We start from the raw sequence: 14,234 nt of genomic DNA, 5'->3' as shown, positions 1-14,234 counted from the left end.
AGTTAGCCCAGTCCCCTGTGTGGCGTACCTATGGCTTCCCAGTGACACATGCCACTCACTGGAGCCTGCGTCCAATGGGTCGGCACAGCTCCACACTAGCGTCCCGGCCTGCCTGGCCTCTTCCCAGCACTGGAAAATGTGCTTTGGCGGAATGGCGACAGCTTGCTGTGGCCTGTGGCGGCTGCAACCGGTACCCCCAGCGTTCATCGTGCCTGCCCTGGATGTTCAGGAACAGTGACCACAACGTGCAGTACTTAGGTAAGTACCTCTCTGTAGAGGCAGTAGGTACGTACAATGTACCTACCTCAACTGGCCCTGTGCGCTCCCGTCGGTCCACATTTACTTTTTCCCTAATCTGGCCACAAAGAGTTAGTTCTATTGTGCATCACCCAGTACGGATCATCGTCGCTAACTTCCCCTTTGCTGGGCAAGACCACGTCCTATTCATTCAACTCGTCCGATTTATCAACATGTTGGGCATATTCGCCCAAGTTGCCGTTTTTTGTTTCCCCTCTCTCGACATCGGGGGTAACTGGGGAATGTCCAGCACGTACACTTACTGGCAACCGTTGTCTCTCATCGCCGCCCGCGGGACGCGCCAACAAAATCCCAGCCCCGACTTACCGGGATTATTATCATCATGGCAATTTCTTCCCTGTTGTGGATCTGCAAACCACCTACCTGGCGCCGTGTACTTCCGGATGTGGTGTGTGAGAGGAGGTACTTGACTCCCCACCAATTTACTTCGCAGTGGGCTGGTATTCGCTCTTGTCTGATCTGCCGCTGCTCTTGTACAGGGTACGTACTGGTGCGCACTCTCTCGCTGGTGGTGGTGGTGGTGGTGGTGGTGGTGGTGTGCCATCGACCAGCATTCGAGACTATCTCGACCAGCACTCGCTTTTATTATTGTTTTAACTTTCGTCTTCACCTACCGCTGAATGCTTTCCTTGTGCCCCCTTCTGCTGTTCTTTGCGGAACTCTCATACATCCTAGCGGCTTCTCCCTCGGTCGTCTTGTTGTTTCCCCGCCACCCCCAAATCCCGAGGACACTCGTCGTGCCTGAGGTCCTTACTAGTAAGCTCCTTCGTCCCAACCCAGCTGTGGGGTCTCCAGATCCTTACCCATCTAAAAAGGTACTTACTCGGCTGCCCGTTGTATCGCGAGGTTCTTATTTTTATTGCTCCTCTCCTTTATCTCTCTCTCTCTCTCTCCCTCCTCTCCCTCTTCCTCCCCCCCTTTGCAAGGCCTCCTCTTCAACAGGAACTGCGCAACCAATCCACTCTCGCTCGCCCTTCCGAGCAGAGCACTTCAACGGCTCCTTGCGACTTCGGCTCTCCGCGACCACCATCCTCGATCTCCGATACTGTGTCGCGATCCTTTTTTAATTACCCCCCCTTTTCCCAAAACTTGACCCTCGTGCGTGAAGCCTGGAAGTCATCAACTAGTTGTGTGAGTTTTGAACACTAGAGACGTCAACGGCGTCTGCTTCTCAACCGGTGCGACACTCCTCTCTCCAATTGGCGGCGAGCGAGCGCATCCCCCACAGATCGTCCGCGTCGCCAAAATTCCTCAACCCAAATTCCTGCTCCGTTTCCTCCCCTTCTCCCCCCTCGACGTCTACTTGCGCACTTAACCCCCTCGAGGACCGACATCATGAACTTTGTTGCCATCGATTGCTGACTTCTGAAACCTCAGGATTCGTCCCGTTTTCTTCTCCTCGGCCGTTATACCCCAAATGCCTTCCTAATAGACCATCTTGATACACCGCAACTTTCGCCATGATATCCTCAACACTTCTGCCCCGCCGCTTTCGCGGTGAGCAGCCCGCCGCGCCGCCCGCTGCTCCCTCCTGGGTGAACAAGAAGATCACGCCTGCCCTCCAATTCCTCTCCAAGCTCGCCTGCTCTCACCCGATCCACACCGTCGTCATTGTCGCAGTCTTGGCCAGCACCTCGTATGTTGGTCTGCTGCAGGAGAGCTTGTTCGATGCCACCATTAGCGTCCGTACTGCCGACTGGTCCTCCCTTCTCGAGGGCAGTCGGATACTCCACGCCGGCCCCGAGACGTCATGGAAATGGCAAAACGTCGAGCCCGACGCCTCCATCTCCGGCGACGTCGACCACCAGGCCCTCCTGACTCTCGTTTTCCCCGACTCCCAGTCTCCCGAGTCCGCCAATACCGCCCCACGCACCCATGCTGTCCCGATTCCTCAGAACTTGTCCATCACCTCGCTGCCTTCGACCTCTAACTCCCTGACGAGCTACTCCCAGGACAGCGCCCTCGCCTTCTCCGTTCCCTACTCCCAGGCCGCCGAGTTCCTGTCCGTCGCCCAGGAGATTCCCGATGCTACTAGCGACGAGATCGAGACCAAGCACGGAAAGGAGAAGAAGATGTGGATCATGAAGGCCGCCAAGGTCCACACCCGCAATAGCTTTGTTCAGTGGGCTCGCAATGGCTGGACCGAGTTCCTTGACCTCCTCAAGAACGCTGAGGCTCTCGACATCTTCATCATGGTGCTCGGCTACCTCTCGATGCACCTCACCTTTGTCTCTCTGTTCCTCTCCATGCGCCGCATGGGTTCCAACTTCTGGCTCTTCACTAACGTGCTCTTCTCCTCCGTCTTCGCCTTTCTTTTTGGCTTGCTCGTCACTACCAAGCTTGGTGTGCCAATCACCATGGTCTTGCTCTCCGAGGGCCTGCCCTTCTTGGTTGTGACTATCGGCTTCGAGAAGAACATCGTTTTGACCCGTGCCGTTCTTTCTCACGCCATCGAGCACCGCAGGCCGCAGGCCAGCAAGCAGGACAAGAAGTCCAACAAGTCGGACGTTTCGTCCCCCAACGTTATCCAGTACGCTGTCCAGGCCGCCATCAAGGAGAAGGGCTATGAGATCATCAAGGACTACGCCATTGAGATCGGCATCCTCGTCCTCGGTGCTGCCTCGGGTGTCCAGGGCGGGCTGCAGCAATTCTGCTTCCTCGCTGCGTGGATTCTCTTCTTCGACTGCGTCCTCTTGTTTTCCTTCTACACTGCCATTCTGAGCATCAAGCTTGAGATCAACCGTATCAAGCGTCACGTCCAGATGCGTCGCGCTCTCGAGGATGACGGTGTCAGTCACCGCGTCGCCGAGAACGTTGCCAAGAGCAACGACTGGCCTGAGTTCAACGGCAAGGCCCCCAAGGAGGCTTCCCTGTTCGGCAAGCAGATGAAGAGCAGCAACGTACCCAAGTTCAAGGTCATCATGGTCAGCGGCTTTGTCCTGATCAACGCCATCAACATTTGCACCATTCCCTTCCGAAACTCCAGCTCTCTGCCCAGCCTGGCTTCCCTGACTGGCGGCCTCAGCGCCGTCGTCACCGCTCCTCCTGTCGACCCCTTCAAGGTCGCCTCGAACGGCCTAGACTCCATCTTGGAGTCTGCCAAGGCAGGCGAGCGCCCGACCGTTGTCACTGTTCTTACCCCTATCAAGTATGAGTTGGAATACCCCTCCATCCACTACGCCCTTCCTTCTCCTGCCAGCAAGTCCGGCCATAAGCTCGATGATGAGTATGACCACTTCGACAGCTACGGCGTTGGCGGCCGTATGGTTGGCAGCATCTTGAAGAGCCTGGAGGATCCCGTTCTTTCCAAGTGGATCATTGTTGCTTTGGCTATGAGTGTCGCCCTGAACGGCTACCTTTTCAACGCGGCGCGATGGGGCATCAAGGACCCCAACGTTCCCGACCAACAGATCGATCCCAAGGAGCTGGCCCGCGCCGAGAAGTTTAACGATTCCGACTCGGCCACCCTGCTCCTTGGCGAGTACATCCCTCCCACTCCGAAGCCGGTGACGCCGGCCAGCACCGACGATGAGTCGGAGCCGGCCATGACCCAGACCAAGTCCTCTGATGAACTGTCAAGCCCGGTTGAGAAGCGCACTGTTGCTCAGCTGGAGAAGATGATTGCCGAGAAGCGCGTCCACGAGATGACGGACTCGGAGGTGGTCACCATGTCCCTCCGCGGCAAGATTCCCGGTTACTCTCTTGAGCGCGCGCTCAAGGACTTCACTCGTGCTGTCAAAATCCGCCGCTCCATCATTTCCCGCACCAACGCCACCTCTGACCTCACCAACGGCCTCGAGCGGTCCAAGCTCCCGTATCAGAACTACAACTGGGAGCGCGTTTTCGGCGCCTGCTGTGAGAACGTTATTGGTTACCTACCCCTTCCCGTCGGTGTCGCCGGCCCCCTTGTCATCGATGGACAGAGCTATTTCCTCCCCATGGCTACTACTGAGGGTGTCTTGGTTGCCAGTGCCAGTCGCGGCTGCAAGGCCATCAACTCTGGCGGCGGTGCTGTCACTGTTCTTACTGGCGACGGGATGACTCGTGGACCTTGTGTCAGCTTCGAGACCCTCGAGCGCGCTGGTGCTGCCAAGATCTGGCTCGACTCCGAGGTTGGTCAGGCCGTCATGAAGAAGGCCTTCAACTCAACTAGCAACTTCGCTCGTCTTCAGTCCATGAAGACTGCGCTCGCTGGCACCAACCTGTACATCCGCTTCAAGACGACCACCGGTGACGCCATGGGTATGAACATGATTTCCAAGGGTGTCGAGCACGCTCTCTCTGTCATGGCGTCCGAGGGCTTCGAGGACATGAGCATCGTTTCGGTCTCTGGCAACTACTGCACGGACAAGAAGGCTGCCGCTATCAATTGGATCGACGGACGTGGAAAGAGCGTCGTTGCCGAGGCCATTATCCCCGGTGATGTTGTCAAGAACGTGCTCAAGAGTGACGTCGACACCCTCGTCCAGCTCAACGTTGACAAAAACTTGATTGGATCCGCCATGGCTGGTTCGGTCGGTGGATTTAACGCTCATGCCGCCAACATTGTTGCCGCCATCTTCCTTGCTACGGGCCAAGACCCTGCGCAGGTGGTGGAGAGTGCCAACTGTATTACCATCATGAAGAAGTGAGTTTACGCTTCCATTTGCTGTGACATTCAGTGAATACTGACCTTGCCCAGCCTCCGTGGCTCCCTTCAAATTTCCGTTTCCATGCCGTCTCTCGAAGTCGGTACCCTCGGCGGCGGCACCATCCTTGAGCCCCAAAGCGCCATGCTTGACATGCTCGGTGTTCGCGGCCCCCATCCCACGACCCCAGGCGAGAACTCGCGCCGTCTTGCTCGTATCATCGCTGCCGGTGTTTTGGCTGGTGAACTGTCGCTGTGCAGTGCATTGGCAGCTGGCCACCTTGTAAGGGCCCACATGCAACACAACCGTTCTGCACCGCCTACGCGGTCCACAACTCCGGCTCCGGCCAGCGGTAGCATGACACCCGTCGGCCTGTCCATGACCAACGCCGCTGAGAAGGCGGCCAGCAAGAGTGCGGCGGCGGTTGAGCGGGCGCGTCGTTGAGTTCGATGAGTTGCTGTATATAGGCAAAACACGATACGAAAACATAATTACGGAGTTTTTTTAAAGGGGATAGAGCAAGCAACACATGGCGATCAACATGCAGAATTTTCGCATACGCTGTATTGCGCTTTCTGTAGCAGGAAGAGGAAAATCATTGCCCCTCGCGAAAGGGTGCGCTGGCTACGCCAGCTTATATGTATGTTATAACGATGGGCTGCTTACGTGTGAGACTATGGGGCCCAGACAGGTATATATTTGACTGTATACACACTACACCCCTTTAATATAGTTGAACTATTTCTACCATCTATATCTAGGCAGGCCCCTATCATGCCATATGTAGAATCAGATACATATGAGCTTCTTTTGTCCCAGTCTGTCTAGTCTAGTTTTTCTATTGTTATTGCTGTGAATTGTGGTAGACTAGACTGCCTAGTAATATGCAGACTAGTCTCAAAGGTCCTGTCTCAGTTGTCTTTACTTTATGCGCCACAGATGCTAAGGTCTCTAGATAATCATGCGGTTGAAGCTCTCTCTCTCTCTCTCTCTCTCTCTGTGTGTGTGTGTGTGTGTGTGCTTGCGTGGGTGTGTAGCGCCACCTCTCTAGACACCTTCCATCATCACCTCCGCCACAGCGGCTTGTGCCTCGTTCGTACGACAGATCCGAGCTTCACAAGCACTGCAACTGTGGAAGGACCGCTGGGAGGCTATCAAGAGGTACCTAGACACAGTGCCGGTAGGAATTTTCCCATTTTGCAACATTGCTTTAATCCAGTCCAAATACATACAGGCTGTTCGCCCTTGGCATCACATCTTGTGCTCCCATTCACCAGTACTCTTTGATCACAAGAGTGGCTTACCTAGCCAAACGCAAGAGTCTTCGCCGCCGTCCGTGCCAGCTGTGACCCACTACCTGACAACGCTTGATGTACCTGACCAACAGGTCGATCTGAGAGGGCGAACCTGGCAGGACGGCAGAGCTTGAATGTCGATATAGGCTTGGGTAGTTGCTGGCCGTGGCAGGCCAAGCCTTTTCTTTCGAGTTCGGTGTTAAGTAGCTAGTTTAACTTAGCGGGGAGGGCGTCAAGTCAAAACCCGTGGCAGGATTTCTGTCACTCTGTCGCTTGCCTGTTGTGGAGGCTGGCCGGCCTGGCTAGTGAACAAGATTCCAGACAGAACGGATAGCCGTATGCCTTATCTGCGAGCTGTTCCGAATTGCGGGATTCGGAACCATGCCGACATTTAAGCTTTTCTTTGTCCAGACATTACAGGCGTATGGTTTCAAGGCGGGGTCTGCCTCATGGTTCCCGGTTCCGCCAGTCTGGAGCCTATCCGGGCATCGATGATTCCTTACGGTCGTCCTGGTGGGTGATTATTGGGGTCTTTTCATGATAAAAACAAGCCCTCCTCGACCACCGGCTTCACCAACCATCTTCATTACATCTCCTTGTACGCCTCCTGAGAACCAGAAACCTTAACGTTCCTAAAGCCCCTTGTCTGAAACAAAAATGCGGCGCATCAGGTAGACGCAAACGGCGCGGAATCCTCAGGAGACCGACGAGAGCCACCCGAAGAACGACGGGTCTGTCTCACTCGTTAACTTTGCCGAAGAAGTCAGGCGCGAACGCGAGGAGTTTGAGCAAGGACCCTTGCAGGTCGAACTGAAGCACCTCGTCAAGACCTGCTCCGGGATGAGAGGCTCTGAAAAACTCTCACAAGAGTGAAGGATCTTATGGCATGGTTACTTCAAGGCCACTTACAGTTTGGTTTGCATCTTGATCGCCCTGACAAGGTAAGTATTCAGGGTACCTACAAACACAAGCAGAACGAAAGATTTTCGTATAATTATTTCATTTCATGTAAGATTAATCTACCCAAGTCCTAATCGACCGCCTTGTCAATCTGACCCAAAAGTCTCTGGCGACGAAGAAAATGGCGCTAAGTGTTTTGATCGGTCTTTCCGGATTCATGACAGCGAAGTCGTATCTTCTCAAGAGCTAGTTTTGGTCATTAGCTCACGATCATCCGCAATCAGGCCCAGATTACTCACCTCGACGAAGACCTTGTTAAGTTCCATGATAGCGATCGGCTTTCCAAGACACGAGTACTTGCCGTGGCCGAAACTCGTGTCCAGAGCAGCATTCATCCTTCTCAATTCATCCTTGTCCGCGCCGAGCCATCGTTCCGGCCGGAAGACATCGGCGTCGGGGCCCCAGACCAACAGCGACCGCCCGACGCCGAAGAAGTTCTGTCCTACTTGCGTGCCGCCCGGGACGAAGTAGCCGTTGAGCATGTCGCCGCCCTCTGGCGCCTGCTTGAAGCCGAGACCCGTGACCGGGGGGTAGAAGCGCAGGCCTTCGTGGATGACGGCCTGGAGATAAGGCAGCTTCAGGGCTTCGGCGTTGGTGATCGGGGCGCTGATGGCGCCGGCTGCGATGGCGTCGTCGATCTCCTGCTGGAGCCGGCGGTACGCGACGGGATTGTTGATTAAGCAAAGCAGAGTCATGCGCATGGCTTGCGCTGCCGAGTTTGTCCCGGCAATCCTGAATGATGAGGATGAATGACTGGCTTGAGCGCTACGGGCTTGGCTTGAGACTTACATGTGGATGTACACGAGCTGGATGAGCTCATCACGGTTTAGACCCTGGTTGATGAAGGCTTGCATCATGTCCTTTTGTGGCTTCGCTCCCGGTTGAAGCCTCATTTCAGCGTAGTTCCTCGCAAAGCTGTGCGTTGTGTCAGTTGTCCGCTGTGGTCATATCACTCTGGCGTGGCACGCAATTGAGAGCTGCGCTGAGAATCGTGCACTCACCCCATCAAACGGCCGAAGCCGAGTTGGTCGCCTTCGTTCGGCAGCATCAAACGGAAAGGCCATTTGTGGACGAGCCGGCCCAGCCAGGGAAGCACCGAGACGACATTCATTACAGGGAGAGACGACTCGTTGATCTCGATGTACCGGAACAAATCCCGGTCCTTGGCGAGGAACCCGAAAGCACCGCCGAAGGAAACGTCGCCGATGGCGTCGAGGGCAAAGAATTGCGTCTTCTCAGCAAAGTCCAGCGGTCGAAAATCCGAGTCCGTGGACACGTAGTGCTGGTCTATGAGTCGGATGAAGTTCATCAGCTGGCGGTCGATGCCTGTCTCGAAGCCGAAGCCTTCGTTCTCTTTGGCAGCGTACTGAAATATTGTTTGTCACTCATCAGCTACCGAAACTCCGAACGGCGCCTGAAGGAACCCCTGCGCCATGCTGGGATCAAATCACTTACGGCCGGAGCCATCCGTGCCCTCATGGCTTTGTGTTCACTCTCATCCCGCATCGAGACGACATTGTCGACGCCCGGGGTGATGCGGCCGGAATCATAAAAGTCGCCCTTGGTATATGGCGACCGGACGGCCGATATTTTGCGTAGCGAATCCGGGTCTGTGCAAAGCAGCTCATTTGGACCGATGCGTGCGAGGGGCCCTGGAGCGATGATCGACGGTCAGCGTCCTTCTCTCTCAGTAAGCAGGCCAACAGAATCACATGATAGATAGCGTATTCATGGACCCAGAGTGTTGGTATTGACTGAGTAAGTGAACCCGTAGGCTGTGGGATACATCAAGGTCAAACTCACCATATTTCCTGGCAACGTCGTTCAAATGCTCGTGGTATGTGCCTCCGATGGCCTTCTTCAGTTGCCACAAGACTGAGACAGAGGCAACAAAGGGCCCGGGGATTTTTCGCAATCGGTACCACGACCGAAACTCCCACACGAAGAACGCGATCACGGCGACCAAGCCGACCAGCTTAACCAGCAGCAAGCTCGAAAGATTCGAGCAAGAAGCGGATTTGGATTCGCTGATACCCTCTGTAAAGGAACGCACCCCCACCATTTCTTCGAATCCTTCTTTGCTCCCTGTCGTCTCGCTCAGGCCCTTCCCGGCAGCCCCGGCAGCTTGTCGAGTCAGCTGTTGGTCCCGACTGCGCCGCTCGCTCGCGTGCTTGGATCACAAGTGCCGGAGCGCTGTACACGGTTCAGTGACACGAGGAACGCAGGGAAAGTGGCAGGCAGCTGTTTTTGTCAATAGTGCATGTCTGGGTCGTTTGCCGTCCCGTCCGCTCGCTTCGAGATGTCGCTTTTCCCTTCGGTCCCGGAATGTCTCCGCGTTCGATTTTCGCCAGTTCAATTCTACCGATCCCAAATCGGAATAATCATCCGTGTTCTCTGTCCTCGAACTTAAATCCCCTTTCGTATGTATTGATCCGTTGCACCCCTCCCCCTGTTGGGTTGTTGGTCGGCGTTGGTTTCCGACCAATTCTGTCACTATGTCTTTTCGCTGACCCGACGGTTTGGTAAAGAGTGGGTAAGAAGAGGCACAGATGACAACACAGTGCAGTAGCGAGACTCGATTGGAGTATGTAATTCAGGTCCGGAGCGTACGGTGTGGGAGAACGCAAGACAACAATACCAAACGCGGGCCCGTGAACTTTGTAAAACGGAGGACTGTTGAGCAGTAAACGCCGAGTATGGAGGGACCGAAAGATTGGAACATGTGGGAGCAGCAACACTTTATCGATGAAAGCGACATTAAAGTTCCGACAAGTGCCCATGACCAGACGCTGAAGAACCGAACGTGGCCCCCTGGGGAGACCAAGTCGAATCAGGAGGGTAAGCAAGCCGGGGGCAAGCCTGGATCGAGCTAAAGCCTCCCACTAAGACGCAACGCTAGGTGAAGGATGGGAAGGATGGGATGCACACGGCGCCTCGGGATTCCCTCATGCCGACTCGGTTCTGTAAACCGAGTAGCGTCTTCGGGCGAGCGGGCTGAGCAGCAGGTCATGGAGCTGATCGAAGACATGTTAAGATTAATGCAGTCAATAGGCTTCAGAATGGGCCAAGGTGGCTGGGCTGGGTCCGCCAGTATAAGGTAGTGAGACTCTCGACCGTAATCGCCGTAGCATTGACGAATACCACACCTCCGATCCCTTGGAAGTCTAGGCCTCCATGACTCAATGTCTTTGTCTTTGTTGCTTTGCTTCTGCCCAGGCGGGCCCAACTCCGGACGTAAGCGCCGACACTACTAATCAGCGGAAGCCCAAGTACAGATTGGCCTCACGCTGGCTGGGCAAGCAGGCACACACCGTCGCCCGAGTCTCATATGCACGTTGACGATGCAGGCTGTCGAGTGGCAGCCGGCGACAAACGCTGTACCATCTCATCGGTCACTCCATCCTGCCCCCATTCGACGCCTCATACGCTCTTTTGGGACCCAGCTCATCACCATCCTTCCACAAGTTGCTCACCTACGGCGCCCTATTGTTGTTCATGTTACCGTGACACCCCCTCCCCCCTGCCAACTAGTTCGTCCCGACCTTGGACCTGTTATTTGTTAGTTTGCATCGAGAACTGCGCTAGAATAACACCCATGCGACCCATGCGGTCATGACCCCAAGCCCCTGGGACTGGGGTGCAATTCTTGGGCAACGGCCGCTTAGCCTGATTCATATTCCTCTGTATTCTGCATCCGTCAGAACCTCAAATAACACCGTCCTATATATGAGGCCATCTTCCTTAGATATCCCATTCGATGGCTAATTGCTAGTCCACTCGATTCAATCATTTCGACTAGACCTCGATATGCTTGGAAGGCAACAAATCTCAATAACAATAGATGCAAATGAGACTGCCACACTCAGCGTCAAAGCAGCAACGTGCCATAAGAAGCTTGGTGTACCACAATAAAAGACACCTACTGGGAGGCAGTCTTTTACGTATCAATTTATATGCTATCTCCGTCCAGAGTTGTGGCAAAAAACACATCAGTCAACCTCGTGGCTTGATCGTTTGCCGCGTTGAGTAACGAAAGACTTCACAAACAGCAAAAGGATGGACGATCAGGGAATCGAACCCTGGACCTACCGCATGCTAAGCGGTCATTATACCACTAAACCAATCGCCCATATGGAGTGATCTAGCCCGGACTTGAACCGGAGACCTTCAGTGAACCAGACGAGAGGCGAAGCGCTCGAATTGTTAGACTGACGTGATAACCAACTACACCACCAGACCATGTTGCTTGATGACTCCGGGGAGAATAAGAGGCAACTTGAAGGTCCGGCAGTGGGTAGGTGCCGAACGTCTGATGATGTGTGGAGAGCATCGTGAAGCGAGGGTGGGGCTAGAGCAGAATTCTCATCCATATTGGCCCTGCGGGACACGCAGGGTCTAAACTTAATGCATGCATCGTCGATTTAGTTGATCGAAAGCCTCTGACGATGCATCGTGTCACCCATGTTCAATCACCAGGGTGACATTAGCGGAGGCGGAGGAACTAAGTTGGCCATGGACTTTGATATTGATTTATGCTGCCACAAGATATACGAGGCGTTAAATACCCGCCGTATTTCATAGCGACGTTCTTGTGACATATGTCTAGTTCAATGTTAGATCACCTCGGCTGTACAGCCCCTCATTGCGCCGGTTAGCCTCAATTATGACGAAGAATGAGAGAGTGTTTGCCTTGACGTGCTTCAGTTCGCATTCTTGAACAGTTGTCTCCAAGCATCAAAAGGTCTTTCTTTAGCATCGAGCGGAGCCGTCATTCTCGGATCGTTCGAGCCTTGAACTTCGGGTCTCGGCCAACTAGAGCGGATCCTGTTGATCTATAGTTGGACGGCAATTGTTCATGGGTGAGCAATGCCCCGTCAAATATTGTGGTATGGGGTATGATATAATTGACAGTGAGCGAAGGCCTGCTTCAATAACATAATCTTACTGCAAATTATCGACGTGACCCAATGTCTCTTCAATGTCTGACGCAAGTGTTCCACTTTAACCTGACCTCCCGGATTGTTTCGTGTATGTTAAACAAGTAGAATGACCTTTCACTTTTTTGGGTTTCCTCTTTGGAAAGATCCACTACGGGGGATATTCCATGTTTGACGAAGCAGCATATCTGACGGAGAGGACCAAGTCAAGACTGAAGCTTGATTCTGCAACGAAACTGGGTAAGGTCGCTCCTTGTAAGCTGGTTATGATCCAATTTCGGTCACCTTAGGCGGCTCTCATGCATATTTCGCCAGCTTTGGTTATCTTGTTACATCAAAGAAAAAAGAAATGCTCTCCCTGACCGGGAATGTTGCCTTGGAGCCTTTATTGAAGTATTACACCTGAGAGGTATGTGTCCAAGTGGCACATGACAGCATTATCTACGCAATATTATACGCCATAGGCGAAGGTACTAGAAATATTATACGCCATAGGCGTAGGTACTAGAAATATACAATTTGATCGTCCGGTTATATTGTCCCCACAAATGTGAGTTGTTGACAGACCACCGAATGCCATGATTTTGATCTTGCCAAATTGTCTAGCAATGTCTCGGAAGAACTTGCCAAACGTTTACTCCTCATCCTCCTCCTCGTCATCATCAGCCGCCTCGGTACCGGCGGTGTCGCGCTTGGAGACCTCATCCTCCTCCTCATCTTCCGCCTCTTCCGCCGCCTCAATAGCAGCGATGTCACGCTTGGAGACCTCATCCTCCTCCTCATCTTCCGCCTCTTCCGCCGCCTCAATAGCAGCGATGTCACGCTTGAAGACCTCATCCTCCTCATCTTCCGCCTCTTCCGCCGCCTCAATAGCAGCGATGTCACGCTTGGAGACCTCATCCTCCTCATCTTCCGCCTCTTCCGCCGCCTCAATAGCAGCGATGTCACGCTTGAAGACCTCATCCTCCTCATCTTCCGCCTCTTCCGCCGCCTCAATAGCAGCGATGTCACGCTTGAAGACCTCATCCTCCTCCTCATCTTCCGCCGCCTCAGTAGCAGCGATGTCACGCTTGGAGACCTCATCCTCCTCATCTTCCGCCTCTTCCGCCGCCTCAGTAGCAGCGATGTCACGCTTGGAGACCTCATCCTCCTCATCTTCCGCCTCTTCCGCCGCCTCAATAGCAGCGATGTCACGCTTGAATGCCTCCTCCTCATCCTCATCCTGCGTGAGTTGAAGATCACGGTCCAGGAGGCTCTTCGCCACATCGGCATCTGCGGGGCTCTCCTCGGCGAGAGCGGCGATAGCAGCGTTGAGCTCGTCCTTGCGGGCGACGATACTCTTGAGGGGCGCAGCCATGGCTACGGCAACCACGGTAGTGAGTGCAAGAGTGAAACGCATGTTGACGGTAGTGAATCGGTTGAATAAACAGTTAAATTGGAGGTTGATCCGAAGGAGAACAGCTCTAGAATGGAAGAATTTAAGTTGTTGAGCAGGCTGATACAGGAATAGTCTGAGTGTTGTAAAGAACGAAGTCGCTGGTTGAAAAGAGAATAAGTGAACAGAGAAAGGGCAAGCTTGGGTATTTTAACTCCCGCGACTAAAAGGGAACAAGCGATCCGGTGCATTCCACCTCCTTCGGCGAGATCGAAGGGTAGGGTTAAAAATATCTAGTCCGTGGGGATCCATAGATATCCATAAACATGGATTGGGGTTTTTTTTAGATCCATGGTTATAAATCTGTTTATGCATAGTGACCATGGGTTTTTTTTTCTATTAGTAGAGATTCTAAAAATCCCTATATTTATTAGATAAGATAAGAGTAGCTCTATAGATTTATCTCTTTTAATATAAACTAATATAATAATCCTAAAAAACAATACTATAGTAATTTCTACTACCTTAAATAATAACTTTTGAGAATATATAAGTAATGTATGCCTATAGTAAGCAACGTATTATAGTAAGTAACACACCTTAAGAAAAGTGGAGATATTATAGGTAGAATATATACAAAAAAACTGTTATAGAGCTGTTAAAGCTCTTTACTAATCTTATTACAGCACTTTTAGATGCATACTACCTAGAATATCTCCAC

General features: G+C 53.2%; 4 protein-coding genes and 2 non-coding genes across 6 annotated transcripts; 2 read left to right on the top strand and 4 right to left on the bottom strand.

Annotated features, from left to right (window-relative positions):
* The first annotated feature begins 381 nt into the window (after positions 1–381).
* Positions 382–816, top strand: LY79DRAFT_572028 (uncharacterized protein). Its single transcript, XM_060559306.1, has one exon. The coding sequence runs from the start codon at positions 471–473 to the stop codon at positions 726–728; it is 258 nt and encodes an 85-aa protein (XP_060407637.1). The 5' UTR covers positions 382–470; the 3' UTR covers positions 729–816.
* A 962-nt stretch (positions 817–1,778) lies between these two features.
* Positions 1,779–5,390, top strand: LY79DRAFT_674697 (hydroxymethylglutaryl-coenzyme A reductase; the record flags this gene model as incomplete). The annotated part of the gene is made up of 2 exons (XM_060564343.1): positions 1,779–4,945; positions 5,000–5,390. 2 exons carry the CDS (start codon positions 1,779–1,781, stop codon positions 5,388–5,390), a joined length of 3,558 nt encoding a protein of 1,185 aa, XP_060407636.1.
* A 1,865-nt stretch (positions 5,391–7,255) lies between these two features.
* Positions 7,256–9,263, bottom strand: LY79DRAFT_528754 (cytochrome P450; the record flags this gene model as incomplete). Its single annotated transcript, XM_060556059.1, has 6 exons — positions 7,256–7,387; positions 7,441–7,933; positions 7,991–8,116; positions 8,203–8,567; positions 8,657–8,853; positions 9,005–9,263. 6 exons carry the CDS (start codon positions 9,261–9,263, stop codon positions 7,256–7,258), a joined length of 1,572 nt encoding a protein of 523 aa, XP_060407635.1.
* Positions 9,264–11,258: 1,995 nt separating this feature from the next.
* LY79DRAFT_t275 lies at positions 11,259–11,330 on the bottom strand. Its single transcript has one exon. It is a non-coding gene; the product is annotated as a tRNA-Ala (tRNA).
* An 8-nt stretch (positions 11,331–11,338) lies between these two features.
* LY79DRAFT_t274 lies at positions 11,339–11,440 on the bottom strand. The gene has a single exon. It is a non-coding gene; the product is annotated as a tRNA-Val (tRNA).
* A 1,824-nt stretch (positions 11,441–13,264) lies between these two features.
* LY79DRAFT_572012 (uncharacterized protein) lies at positions 13,265–13,812 on the bottom strand. Its single transcript, XM_060559305.1, has one exon. It carries the CDS (start codon positions 13,762–13,764, stop codon positions 13,498–13,500), a length of 267 nt encoding a protein of 88 aa, XP_060407634.1. The 5' UTR covers positions 13,765–13,812; the 3' UTR covers positions 13,265–13,497.
* Positions 13,813–14,234: the final 422 nt, after the last annotated feature.

Source organism: Colletotrichum navitas, assembly GCF_030913465.1.
Source record: "Colletotrichum navitas strain CBS 125086 chromosome Unknown LY79scaffold_137, whole genome shotgun sequence".
In the NCBI taxonomy this organism is placed as follows: domain Eukaryota; kingdom Fungi; phylum Ascomycota; class Sordariomycetes; order Glomerellales; family Glomerellaceae; genus Colletotrichum; species Colletotrichum navitas.
This window is presented reverse-complemented; position numbering and strand designations above follow the sequence as displayed.

Excerpts from the sequence above, each read along its gene's own strand:
- LY79DRAFT_572028 (XM_060559306.1), top strand. The coding sequence starts at position 471 with ATGTTGGGCATATTCGCCCAAGTTGCCGTTTTTTGTTTCCCCTCTCTC.
- LY79DRAFT_572012 (XM_060559305.1), bottom strand. The coding sequence starts at position 13,764 with ATGCACCGGATCGCTTGTTCCCTTTTAGTCGCGGGAGTTAAAATACCC.